The sequence below is a fragment of the Lissotriton vulgaris genome, chromosome 4_1 (assembly GCF_964263255.1).
Source record: "Lissotriton vulgaris chromosome 4_1, aLisVul1.2, whole genome shotgun sequence".
Lineage (NCBI taxonomy): Eukaryota > Metazoa > Chordata > Amphibia > Caudata > Salamandridae > Lissotriton > Lissotriton vulgaris.
Genome location: NC_141691.1, coordinates 1,672,271,122 through 1,672,285,350, shown reverse-complemented (window position 1 = coordinate 1,672,285,350; position 14,229 = coordinate 1,672,271,122). Strand labels below are relative to the sequence as shown.

Here is a 14,229-nt window from a genome sequence, read left to right as displayed (position 1 = left end):
GGCGGGGCTTTCGAAGCAGTGTTTCGGTTGCGACTGGGCCCCAAAGGCGGAATTTTGACCTTTGTTTTAGGTGTTGGGGTAGGGGCAGTCGTACTCACGCGTTGATCTAATGGTATGGAATCATCGGAGTAGTCTGTTTCAGATACGATCTGGAGATCAACGGAACTTTCCTTCAGGACACATAGACCTTCGTCGAAGAAATACACTGGCTCCCGTGATGATCTCTGCATGTTATGTTGATGGGCTCTTCGATCTCGAATGGTCTTCTTGGATCGAAAGGATGCGCAGGCTGTACAGCTCGACTCGTCGTGTTCTGGTGATAAGCACAGGTTACACACCTCGTGATGGTCGTTGCGTGGGAATTTTGCTCCACACTCGGGACATCTCTTGAATGGCGTCCTTTCCATGAGTTGTAGGCCTCACTGCGTGGATAGGCCCAAAGGCCCGCGTCGACGACCGGAATCGAGCTGATGAAGTCGAGTCTATAGTCACCTATCTCGTGACTACAAAGACTTCTTCCAAGACGACAACAACATGCAATCATCCGAGCCCAACACCAGGTGGCGATCTAATGCAGTGTGAGATCTGCAGCTCATATGCCTCGAACTGTTTATTTAATTCTTTTGAATTAGAAAGTGTAATGGCCTAGGTGGCAAATGAAGCACAGATCCATCTTGCATTAAAACGATGAACCTTAATATTTTATCTCGATTTCTGATAGAAAACATTAGTCTACTTGACACTTAAAACATCAGGTGTTTTAAGACACAATAACAAAAAGAACATCCATCCTAAATAGCAAGATTTTATGCGAGGCATAAATACTTAATAAGACTGTGGTGCGCTAACTTAAGAATGCAAAAACCCGGTAATCCATTAATTCACTTTATTGAGGTCCACTGTAAAGTATTGCATTCTTTCTGAAACTGAAAAAACAAAGAACCATAGCTTACCTCCTTTAGCTTTCTAATGGTCTCTGTCTGGTCTTCAACAACCTTTACTTTAATTCTCAAAGTATCATTGTTGCGTTCATTTTGATTTTTCAAGGTCTCGACTTCAGCGGTTAAAACCTCAATTTTTGCTTCAAGTTTCCCACGATCCTGAGCTAAAGATACTCCTAAAAACAGAAAGCAGACAAAACACTTGTTGCACACAACATTATGAGTGTCCGGTTTAACCAACATAAACACAAACCAAAATATTCATAAAAGAAAACATTCACAATGCATTTAGCGACTAGAAGAACATGCAGTATAACTCTAGATGGAACTATTTGATATAACATTGTTGAAAATATGGAGTCAGTAAGAAATTGCAGCAATGCTGATCACGAGAAAGAAGATAGTCATACAAATACTCCATATGTTTATCATGGTTATCGAGGAATCCTTCCACACTTGAGATTATGCAAGAAAATAACCAAACACACATCGGATGACATGTGTCAGGAGATCCGAAACCAGAGAAGTTTCCAGGAAGTTGTTGCTGTAGAGCAGAATCAGGTCAGAAAATCAGATTTATTGCTTAGCCAATAACAGAAGACCTTAAGCCCTCTCATTCCAAAAGTCCAAACACCATTTTCATTTACCATATTGGGATAATGGTATACACCCGTTACAACGCATCTTTTACAACTACCTACTATTACAACGCATCTTTTACAACGCATACCATTACAACGCATTGCGCTGGGGGGCGCTCTAGGATAGGGAATAAGTATAATTTACTATCCAACACCTTCCCTAGTGTCCACGGGGACTGGAGTTAGAATAGTAAATTATACTTACCACTATCCAGCACCTCAAAGCGCTATGCGTTGTAATGGTATGCGTTGTAATGGTCGCGTTGTAATAGTAGGTAGTTGTAACGGTATGCGTTGTAACATGGTACATCCTGGGATAATGAAAGGTGTAGATATGTAAAGGAGAATAAAATGGAGTGTGAATAAAGACAAATAATTAAAAATCTGAAGAAATGATACCACCATAACAAAACTGTCACTAAAACAAAACAAAATTGGCAAGCAAACAGTTTTTGGATAAGGTCAAACTTAAAACTGTGTGCCACAATACGCATCAAGTTTGGTTCGCTCCTATACTTGGGGATTAAAAACGCAATTTAAAAGGAACACTTAAAAGGGTGAAGAAAGCCAAAGATTTTCAAGAGACCATTGCTAGAATAGCATTAGAAGTGATCTAGGGAAGATAGAACAGGACGTACCAGAATAGTGTGGGGCTATGAGAGGATGAACCGCAGATAAGGCCTCTGATATGGGTGTCCCTCACCTCCTCTCTCCATTTTCCCAAACCAGAAACCCTATTTCAGCACTTATTGCCCTAAAATGCTTGCCCTCCCTCGCCATCCCCCCCACCCTCCCACACACACTCAAAAGACTGCTTTCTCTTGGTCTGTGCAGTCATTGGAAATATTGATGTCACCAAGATCTGTGATTCCGGTTTCGAACATCTACTACTGAAAGCGCCATTCCTGGGTCCTCTTGGTGCGTGGTACGCAGGTTGAGGGTAGTGGTGTGTAACAATGCTCCGCCTGTGACTTGCGGTTAATATATTTCCTGATAAACTATGCATGAAGCATAGAGTATGAGGCATGAATGAGGCGGAACCATCTACAGTTGGAGACAATATTTCAAGAGTAGGGAAGTGGGCACTATATCAGCAGAACAACATGTAGAGGAGAAGGGTACAGACTTAAGAGGGGAGCCCCATCCAGGGCACCACCCGCTCTACACCTCCCCTTCTCAACACTTGTCAGACTATATTCCTCTTCGCCCTCCATTCCCCACTGCTGCATGTGCCACTCTCTCACATTTGAACAGTCCCTAAAGCCAAAGGAAACAGCAAACTCATGGGCTCTCCAATTGAAGTGGGTGAATAATTGAAAACATCATACTGATTGCACTCCATAACAACTAGTGTTTGCCACTGGAGAATTATGCCCCTCTCACTAGTGGCACAAGCAGCCATTTTGAAGATAATAGTGTTCCCAAAATGTGCATACGTACTGCAGAAGAACCCTTATCAGGTTCCGGAAAAAAAGTAAGCACACTTGGGGCAACGCTATGGAATGGCAATACATGCTATATAGTCTTTTCACAATTTATTTAGCAGTGACCAAAACATTGGGGCACACATACGATTACCAAGAACAAGGCGGCATGTCGGACGCATGAACACAAGAAAATACACAGGCATCACAGAGCGCTAGACAAGGCAGGACTTGAGGAAGTGGCAGCTGGACAGAGGTGGCTAGCCTTGGGTACAGGAGAAGGCAGGTCTTAGACAGAAATCACTAATGTGCCACTCGTTCACTTAGAGTCACCATGAGTTGCACTGTTAAATATAACTTGGGGTCTTGCAACTTTAGCTGTTGCATGGACTCTAGCTGCAGTTCACAGTTCACACCTGTTTTGCGTACCTCACTATCTATTTTTGTAATTTCATACTGTTTGTAACTTGCCGCGCCATCCCTTCTACATCCCTCACTTTGAAGACTTTACCAGACTCCCTTTTCAGCTCCTCTATTGTTAACTAGTCACAGTTTAGTCCATCCAGGAACAGGTAAGATACACATTATGATTCCCATATATCTGACTTAATTGTAGTTATGAATCGCCGCCACCGATGACATCCGAGCCCTGATGGACAACGGAGAAACAGCGGCCCTCATCCTCCTGGACCTCTCCGCGGCATTCGACACGGTCTGCCACCGCACTCTAGTACGGCGCCTCAGCAACGTCGGAATCCAGGACAAGGCGCTGGAATGGATCATCTCCTTCCTCGACGGGAGAACACAGAGAGTCCGCCTACCACCGTACAAGTCAGAGGCCACCGAAGTCATCTGCGGCGTCCCCCAAGGATCATCTCTGAGCCCCACACTCTTCAACGTCTACATGAGCCCCCTCGCGGCCATCGTACGCAAACACAACCTCAGCATAATCTCCTACGCCGACGACACCCAGCTGATCCTCTCCCTGACCAACGACCCCGCCGCCGCCAGAGCCAACCTGCACGAAGGGATGAAAGAGGTAGCCGAGTGGATGACGACCAGCCGCCTGAAACTGAACTCGGACAAGACGGAGGTCCTCATCCTGGGCTCCTCTCCCTCCGCCTGGGACGACTCCTGGTGGCCTCCCGCCCTGGGCACCGCACCCAAACCGACAGACCATGCACGCAACCTGGGCTTCATCCTGGACTCCTCCCTCTCCATGACCAGGCAAGTCAACAACGTCTCCTCGGCATGCTTCAACATCCTACGCATGCTACGGAAGATCTTCTGGTGGATCCCCACCGAGACCAGGAAGACCGTCACCCAGGCCCTCGTCACCAGCCGACTGGACTACGGCAACGCCCTCTACGCCGGTACCACCGCCAAGCTCCAGAAGAGACTCCAGCGGATCCAGAACGCCTCAGCCAGACTCATCCTCGACATCCCACGAACCAGCCACATCTCCGGACATCTGAGAGACCTTCACTGGCTCCCCGTCAACAAAAGAATCACCTTCCGCCTCCTCACCCACGCACACAAAGCCCTACACGACCAAGGCCCGAGCTACCTCAACAGCCGAGTCAACTTCTACGCTCCCAAACGCCACCTCCGATCAGCCAACCACGCCCTCGCCGCCGTCCCCCGCATCCGAAGAGCGACTACAGGAGGAAGGTCCTTCTCCTACCTGGCCGCCAAGACCTGGAACTCCCTCCCGACCGACCTGCGCCTGACCCAAGACCACCTCTCCTTCAGGAAGAAGCTGAAGACCTGGCTGTTCGAGCAGTAGCGGCTCCCCCCCCCCAGCGCCTTGAGACCCTACGGGTATGTAGCGCGCTTTATAAGTGGCACTGATTGATTGATTGATGAATCAGTACTTGATATCTAGACTGTATGTAATAAGCCTGTGATACTGCTGACTCACCTTTTAGAGGGGACCTCCGGGTTTAAGATACAACAGTGTCTTCTGTGTTTTCTTTCTTTTACCTTCCTCTTATTCTCCCTTGGGGACTTAGCCAGCTTCAATCTGACTTTTGGATGCAGGACTGGAATAACTTCAGATTTCATATTTTGTACGAGCTTGTAATCAAGATGTAGCCAGCTGCCGGAACAGTTACTGGCTGGTAAAGTCTACTTAGCAAGGAGACCACCGCTAAGCAGCAGATGAACTTCCTCAGCTGGAGGGCTTCAGACAATGTGACCTGATAGTATTTCCAAAATTTGTGGACCAAAATACTATTAAAACATTTCATGAACTGAAATTCGAATGTGGCTTACATAATTGCAAGATATGCAGGTACCTACTGAACAGAAAGCAACATGCCAAGCGATTTCTTGTTCCATGGAGCAATAACCATGACCACACAACATTGGGGTGAGCGGGGCTAAGAAAACCTCAGATGCACAAGGGTCTGCAGAGCATTTGTGAGATTTCTGGAACAAGAAATGCAACGTCACTCATATACAGGGTGCTGCAGAGACAGACTAAACTTAGGCACTAAGAGAACAATAGTAACATGACCTGGGTGGCCAGATAAGCAACACAGACTGCACTAAAATATTGGCGCTCACCCCAACGGTATCACGCAATGAGAGTTTTAAACGAATCCAATACTACCTCCACATAGCATACATCACACCAAAATGAGCAAATCTAATGCTTCCCAATGAGAGTGCAACTTGCCCTAGATACGCCGAAAATACTGCATTTATGCATATGGTGTGGGACTGTACAACATTACAAAATTACTGGACTGAGGTGGTGGAGAGAGCATCAAAGGGAAGGCGGATAACTGAAACTCCCAGAGCATGCCTACTACTAGGGATTGTTCACACAAAGGAAGGCAGAAGAAATCATTGAATAGATTCACAGATCTGGCGATCACACCTGCCAGACATCAAATAACAATAGCCTGGAAGGCCATTGTTGGCCCGAATTTTAGGAAATGGCAAGTGGAACTCCACAGAAGGGACAACTAAGAGTGAAATGCATTACAGCAAGAGGTTAACAGGGCCTGGAGCTAAACAGGGATCAGTCCCTGGTCGAAATACATCAACTGGGGAACCAGGAGATTATAAGGCGCCAGGAAGACGATGGGTGTATACTATATGAGCACAAAAAGATGGTGCACCCACAACACGTCCTGAAACTTCTCTAAACGCAGGCCCTCATCTATCACCCACCACAAGCAAAAATCTTAGACAATTGAACCCACCATACACACACCCCACCACCATTGTCCTACATGACCCAACGCCCAACCCCACTCCACCCCTCCGATTTCTAGAAGGGCTGTTAGTTGTCCTTTTTTGGTGAATGGTATCTACATGATCACACAGCAAGTTTCCCTTTAATGTTTGGACAAAAAGTTATGGGCTGATGTGGCCGTACCATGTGAGAACCCGGCTGTCCAGTCTGTGGCAAACTGGAGGAGGGAGGGAGAGAATGGGTCAGCCAGCATGTGTGCTATAAATATCAAACAAAATACATTAAAAAAAAAATTGTTTAAAGTATCAAGTTTTACATTATCAAGATATCCAGGTCTTGCGTGGGATTTGTTTCAGCTTTATATAATTCTTGATAAAAATCATGAAACACCTGAACAATCTACCCTGGGTCATGCATTAAGATAACTTTCATGTTCTGAATAGCATCTATTCTGTTTCAGGATACATTTTGTCTTATTTGGTAGTGCAAGCACCTTCCCAATGGACTTACTATATTCATAGTTCTGAGCACTGTTAATAGTGTACTTCATTGCAAGCTCATTAGTATAGAGTTGGGCCACAATGCCAAGAAACATATTGACCCTACTTCACACATTTTAACCTGTCGAGGGTCATTATTCCCTAAAACAGCATTTATTTGTTTTACTTGTCAAGGGGATCACCTTGTTAAAACCATCTTTGGTACCCCTAGGACACACACGGTATCCTCACTTGCACTCATCATTACGGAAATCACATCAGAAGACATCCGACAAAGAGACGCCTCAAGGGGCACGTTGACTTTGCAGCACAAGTCCAACGAGGAGCAGCCCAATGATGCAGCATGATACCTTTCTGGGAGTGTGAGGGCATTCACTTCTGATCAATCGGATTCCCTGATTCAGTTGACCAGCCCAGACCGACAGCTTCTCCTCCCCCCTATTTCCTTTCCTTGGACAAACACCATCCTTTTATGTTTTTTTAAAAATGTGTTTTTATTGAGAAAGGTTGGCGGCAGTCAGGTATACATTGTGTACATATAATATTCACAATTAGTACTCATCATCATACATATTGCAGAGTATTAGAAAAACAGATATTTCAGATAGTGGCATCTCTACCCATATTTCTGCGCATTTCCAATTCCACCATGGGCGACACACAAATCTCTCCTCCGTAGGTGTTCCATTTCGACCATTTTGTATCCCATTTCTTCGGGCACCCCATGGTTATAAATACTTCTTTCTCCACAATCATACACCTATCCAGTTCTTTCAGCCATACAGATACAGTAGGTGGTGCCACTCCGCCCCATCCCCTTGCGATTTCTCTTTTTCCTAATGTGTACCCCAGCGTGACCAGTTGTCGTTTGACGTCAGTCAGGTCCGTATCCGCCCATATGTTAATCAAACCCAGTTAGGGCGTCAGGTTCACCGTCTTCCCCAATGCAGACTGCATACGATTTGTGGCTCTCTCCCAGAGACTACGTACCAGCGGGCATTCCCACAGTGTGTGATAGAAGGTAGCCGGTTGCTTGAAACCCTTCAAGCATATGTCATCTTGCCTCGCCCCTATTTTGGCCAGTTTTATCTCCATCAGGTAGGAACAATGTAAAATCCCGAGTTGTTTCAGTCTGAATCTAAGCGTGATGGCCGCTTCCCTAGGTGACATAAGAGCTAGTCGCCAATCTTCCTCATCAATCAGTCCCAGGTCTTTCTCCCACTGCTCCTTGAGCTTGCCCAAATTATCTGGTAAATTATTACTACGTTTTTTGTAAGTCAAGGATATTGCTTTAGACTGCAGTGGTCCATCGAGTAAGCGATCCTCCAGAGGCGACGAGTCCGGTATGTCCTCGCAGCTTGGGAAGGCCGCCTGTAAGGCATGTCTGATTTACAGGTATCTAAAAACCTCCCCGGAGCCAATTGGTAGATCTTTTGGAGATCTTCAAATTTAAGTATCACTCCTGTTTTAACCCCTTCCATGCTCATGACATGGTCAACTCATCATGGGTGTTACCTGCGCTGTGCTTATGACTAGTTGACCTTGTCATGAAACTATAGTATTCAAACATCATCAGCACAGGAGGGGAAAACCCCCTAGCAGCCAAGGTGTTAACCAAATCTTTAACTGCCGAGATGCCTATTACATCCCATCTATCAAATCCTGGTTGATAGCACAGCATGCCTAATTTTTGCGTGTACCATAGTGGTGTTGGCTTGGTGAGGACGTTAGCCCATCCTAGCCTCGAGTTTGCCAGACGCCAGATTTGCACTGTGTGCAGTGATGGGCCAATGTACCTTTGTCTCTTGGCGCGGGAATACAGGGCACCCAGATAGCCCTACTGATCCATCTGGTAACTGTCAAGGGCATAAGCCGGGTCCGTTGTCGGGGCGTACATCCAATAATTTATGGCAACCAACTGTCAGCAAAAAAGCATGGTTTAGAGTACTAACCACTGAATTACTGACACTGTGCTACAAATATTGCCGTTTGACGGATGTGTATGATCGGAAGACATAGTGTATTTGTCTATTCTGTTTTTACTCTCCTTTTTATGATGTGCTATTGATTGATTTTTAAGCTTTTTTTTGTAGTATTAAATAGATATACTGTATTTGGTAGGTGTCTTACACAAATTCATATTACAAATATTTGTATTTTTTTATGATAAATAAATGAATGTATTGATTTTTATTTGTGTAATTCCTTCTTTTATATGGTTCAATCGTGTACTGGGGGGTAATTGAGTGTGGCAAAGTAATGTGATTTGTGTTTGGCAGAAAGATGGACTGTTGATTTAAGATAAACCTATTTACCCAAAGGGAATTTAGTTTTACCTACTGAACAATGCCCTATTCCCTTGTGTCTGAGGGGCCCCTCTCTTCTTTACAAACACTAACTGATAGGCCCAGTAATACAACCTGATGTCAGGCAACGCTATCCCCCTGTCGTACCACCCTTTCATTAGTTTCTGAAGTGCGATCCCAGGTGCCTTACCATCCCATAGCAGCGTACGTAACTCCCCCTCAACTGCTACAAAGTACGCATCTGGAATTCGGTGTGGGCAGTTCTGGAGAATATATAAAGATCACAGGAGCGCCAACATTTTAAAAAGAGCGGCACGGCCCACCAAAGACAGAGGCAACGAGCTCCAGTGCTTAACGTCTGCTCGCAGTCTGGCCAGCGGGGCTCCCATATTGCGGCTGTAAAAGAGAGCCGGTTCTGATGTGATAAAGACTCCCAGATACTTAAGTCCGTCCACTGCGACAACTAATGTGTAGTCTTTAGGGAGACAGGGGGTCTTGTCCATGTAACACAAACAGCACAGATTTACCCCAATTAATTGCATATCCCGAGTACTTCCCGAAGTTCGTGAAATATATTGAGAACAGTGTGAATAGACTTGTACGGGGAGGCAAGATATAGCAATATGTCATCGGCATATAGGGATATTCTGTCCTCACACTCCAATGACCATCTGAAACCCCGCACCATCACATCGCGACGGATTCAAGCTGCCAGGGGCTCCAGCATAAGGGAGAACAGCAGTGGGGACAGTGGACACCCCTGTCTGGTGCCTCTCCGTAGCGTGAACATTCGGGATGTATAGTTGTTAACTCTCACCTGCCCCTGGATGTCAGTGTATAGCAGCTTCACCCACCGTATACATTTTGGGCCCAATAGAACCCTCATGAGAACTTCAAAAAGGTATGGCCATTCAATTGAATCGAATACCATGGAGGCATCCAAGGACAATGTAACTGCATCTTCTCTCAAAAATCCCCTACGTGCCATCACATTATGCAGTCGGCGTATGTTGAGAGCCGTATTTCTCCCTGGCATGAAGCCAGACTGGTCTGGGTGCACCAGGGAGGAAATCACTGTCCCAAGCCCCGTGGCAAGTACTTTCGCCAAGATTTTTGCCTCTACATTTATCAACGAGATGGGCCTATACGAGCCACAGTTGTCTACCGGCTTCCCTGCTTTGTGAATAACAACAATGCTAGCAAAACTTTGGTCTGCCGGCAGACATCCCTTCTTATAACTTTCCTCATACATCGCCCGCAAATGTGGGATGACCTGAGAGGCCATGACCTTGAGGAACTCAATGGGGATGCCATTTGGCCCCATTGCCTTCCCAGATTTAATTTGGCCAATAGCTTTCTGGATTTCCTCATGTGTTAGGTCCTCATCCAGCTCATCTCTATCTAGCTCTGAGAGAGCTGGCACATCACTATCCGCCAGTAGCCGGCGTGAGTCTTCTGCTGTATATGTAGTGGAGGGAGAATATACTCTTTCGATGTGACCCGCAAAGGCCTTCGTGATATTTTTGGAGTGACCGAGAACCTCCCCACTAGGTGACGTTAGTAGAGGCACCCACCTTGTACTCTGTTCCCTCCTTTCCAACCATGCCAGGGTCTTCCCAGCCCTATCTCCCAGCTCATACAGCCTATGCTGGGTAGCACTATGTGTGGCCATCATGTGTTCACATGCTTTGAGCCTGTACTCATCTTGTTTCAGTGTCACCAGAGGGGTTATTTGTGTGTTCTACTTCAAGCCCCCGAAGTTCCTCTTCCAGATGAAACAAGATCTGGCGCCTGTTGGCAAAATACTTCGTTTTCAGTGACAGGGCATATCCTTTTAGGACCACCTTATATGCCTCCCATATAGTTTGTGCAGAGTCTACCGATCCCAGAATCTCGGCTAGATAGTTCCCGGTTTGTACACAAAGTTCTTCTTTAATATCAGGTTTTTTCAACAGCCATGGGTTAATAACTATAGTATTACGTGTCTGTCGTTCCCCATAAGTGAACTCAACCCCAACAGGGGAATGATCCGAGATACCTCTGGGTAACGTCCGAGGGTGCCTAAAATTGCCTACGGAGGCCGTGTACGTAAGGAAGTAGTCAGTACAGTAAAGACTACCGTGTACACTAGAGAAGTACGTACATTTAGAATCCATTGTTGGTAACTCCAGCCCCACATCTGAGAGGCCTATTGCCGCGGTGAATTCTGCCATAAGGACATTCAGTCTAGTCCCCTGTCTCTGCGGGTATCTGTCGGTCATGTCATCCATAGTCATATTGTAATACCCACCGATTATCAATGTACCATCAGGGAGTCTGGTCAACACTCTACCCAGATCGGCTAAGGCTTTCTTACCCAGTGCCAGTGGCAGGTAAACCGAAACCACATTCAGAGCTCTCCCCTCCCATTGGGCTTTGGCCACAGCAAATCTTCCTCACCGGGTCCGTCCATGTCTTGTGTACAATTAAGAGGGTGCCATTTTTACCATTTTACACGTACCCTAGAACCAGTGGTTTGGTCAGCATGCACCAGGAGCCTGTATCCCCACCTATTAAGCGCCTTGCTTTTATTACCCACCAAGTGGGTTTCCTGCAACAGCACCAGATCTGGGGACTGTCTCTTTAGATACTGTTGGACAATACCCCTCTTTATTTTGTCACCCAGTCCGTTTAGGTTCCCAGAGAGGACCGAGAGCATTAATTCCCTGTCAACCCCCATCCGATAATATGTTAGTATCTACAACCTGATAGGTTAACAGTTTAGCAAATACATCATGTCGCAACCTGCTAATGAAAACAACTCCGTCATACCTGTGTCTACCACTTCCGGAACCAACATGAAGCTCATCGTATAGCAAGACATTACATTTACATTCTAACTTGTCGCAAAAGCGCCTGCTCTGCAATATGGCCTCCTTGTGCCGCAGGATCTCACCACCACTTTCCATATCAATAATACTGTAAGGACCTATGAAACACCCCCCTCTTCCCATCCCATCCCAAAACCCTGCCCCCCTGCCTGTGGATTTGAAACTACCCACTCCCCAACTCGGCAGAGTGCCTCTCTCCCTCCCTGAAATGCTAAAGATGCACAGAGTTGGTCAGGTCCCCTCCCCGTACGTGCATATCACAATAATATATGATCAGACAATCCACGTGTCATGTTCACTTCAGTCCTGGTCAGGTCAAACTACAAGTGTGTGCACATATCATACCCCATTTGCCAGGTCCCCACTACAGTGACTCGCATCCATGATTATCCAAACCCAGTGCCTCCCCCCTCATACTTGCGCTCTGCACCAGGTATCATCTCTCCATGCCGACAACAGGGGGTCGCTATTCCATCTCTTTCGTCTGACCATCTCCCTCCGCTGAGCCATGTCCGAGAACCCCTGCGCGGGCACCTCTGTGTGGTCTTGGTCTGCCAGCTCGATCTCTCCTTTGGCCTCCCACCCTGCTCCACCCCTCCATCCAGTCCCACATTTCTTCAGGGGACTTGAAGAACCATGTCCTGCCTTCTAGTTCCACTCTCAACTTTGCTGGAAATAACATTGCATACTTAATTTCCCTGTCTCGCAATTCCTTTTTTACTGCCAGAAAGCTGAGAGGTTGGGCCTGGACCCTGGCAGTGAAGTCAGGAAAGAAGGCCACCTCCATGTTGTCTATTTTCAGCGGGGGGTTGGATCTCGCAGTCTGCACAATAATATCCCTGTCTCGGTATTTGAATACACAGGCTATAAGGGGTCTCTTGGGTGCCCCAGGCTTTGGCCTGCCTCCCGGGACCCTATGAGCCCGTTTGATGGAAAAGTAGCTAGACAAGGTCTTTGGTTTGAGGTGTTTGGTGATGAGTTCTTCCACATAAACGGCCGGCCCCTCGGCCCACTCCGGAACCCCCAAAATGGGGATATCGTTGCGTTGTGCGCGGCCTTCATAATCGTCCAGCTGCTGAGCCATCCTCTCTTGTTTCTTTCTCACTCCAACCATCTGTGTTTGAAGCTCCGACGTGTCAGTTTGCAAAGCGGTTGTAACTAGTTTGAGGTCTTTCACCTTTTTCATCCATCTTCTTGAAGTCTGCTCTGGTGAGGGAAAATTCCACCGTGATCGAGTCCAGCGAGGAGCGGACGCCATTAATCGCCGCCATAACATCGTGCAGAGTTGGCTCCGTCCCCTGTTTAGGGGGATTATGTACCCCCATCTTTCTCCATTGATGGCGACTCACTCTTGTCTCCCGCCTTGGATCAGGCGAATTTGGCTAGCTGCTTTTGCGCGTAGCCTTAGAAACTCTGCCTCCTGTCGCCATGTGCGTGGGCCTACGACACATGTGCCTTGATGGAAGTCTGGGACGACACCAGCGTCGACTTACCCCAGCGTAACTAGGAGGACAATAGCACCGACTGCCCACAGTTGCCCCAGTTTGGTCGTTCCCACTACTTTGCATTCGCGAGAGTAGTCGCTGCAGATGGACTGGGAGTCTTCAACCTTGACCCATCAGCTGTCGGGGATTTGCAGATAGCTCCGGTGTGGCCCAACTGCGGCCCCCTCGGGGCAAGCCGGAACCACCTCCTACATCCCTGCACCTACTGCACCAGTATTAACCTTCTCCAATTGACGTCTTTGCACCTTGTCCGTCCTTCAGCCGGAGCAATTCCAGCCTCTCGGGCCGCAACTAGCCACCCTTCCCCCAGAGGAGTCTAGCCAGGGCAAGCACGAGCTGTGATTCTCAGAAGATAGTGTCAGTCATGCAAGAAAGTATACACTCCGCCTGGGACCTCATGGGTGCCTACATCTGCACGCCACACTTTATATTGTCAATGAAGGGTGTCAGTATTAAAAAGAAAAAAAGAAAAAAAAAGGTCTCTTTTTTTCTTTGGAGCCTTCCTGCATTCGGGGACTATATTTCCACCTGTGCGGGACTCCACACCATAACTAATGCCAGTCCTCTCCAGCTCCACTGTGATCTCCACGCATCAGGCAGCTCACTTCCAAATCCGCCCGATCACACAGGCCCAGGTCCCCGGTGTTAGAAGACGCCAATGCTGCCACTCTCCTACAGCAACCCCAGCCGGGCGTGCTCCTCCTCCCACACCAGGTTATCAAGCTAACTTCAGTGTGTTTCCCACACCTCTCGTTGTAAGACCCGCCCTCTAGGCCGTCAGACCGGGGCCAAAATTAGAGACCTCACTCACCGGGCTGGGTATGCAGGGCCTTCTCT

At 47.2% G+C, this 14,229-nt stretch overlaps 1 protein-coding gene across 1 annotated transcript in view; it reads right to left on the bottom strand.

The window, feature by feature from the left end:
• LRRCC1 (leucine rich repeat and coiled-coil centrosomal protein 1) overlaps positions 1-14,229 on the bottom strand; it is a 407,257-nt gene that overhangs the window by 125,785 nt on the left and 267,243 nt on the right. Inside the window, exon 15 of the mRNA XM_086965946.1 lies at positions 954-1,117. Coding sequence (XP_086822072.1) covers positions 954-1,117 — 164 coding nt within the window. The remainder of the gene's footprint in view (positions 1-953; positions 1,118-14,229) is intronic.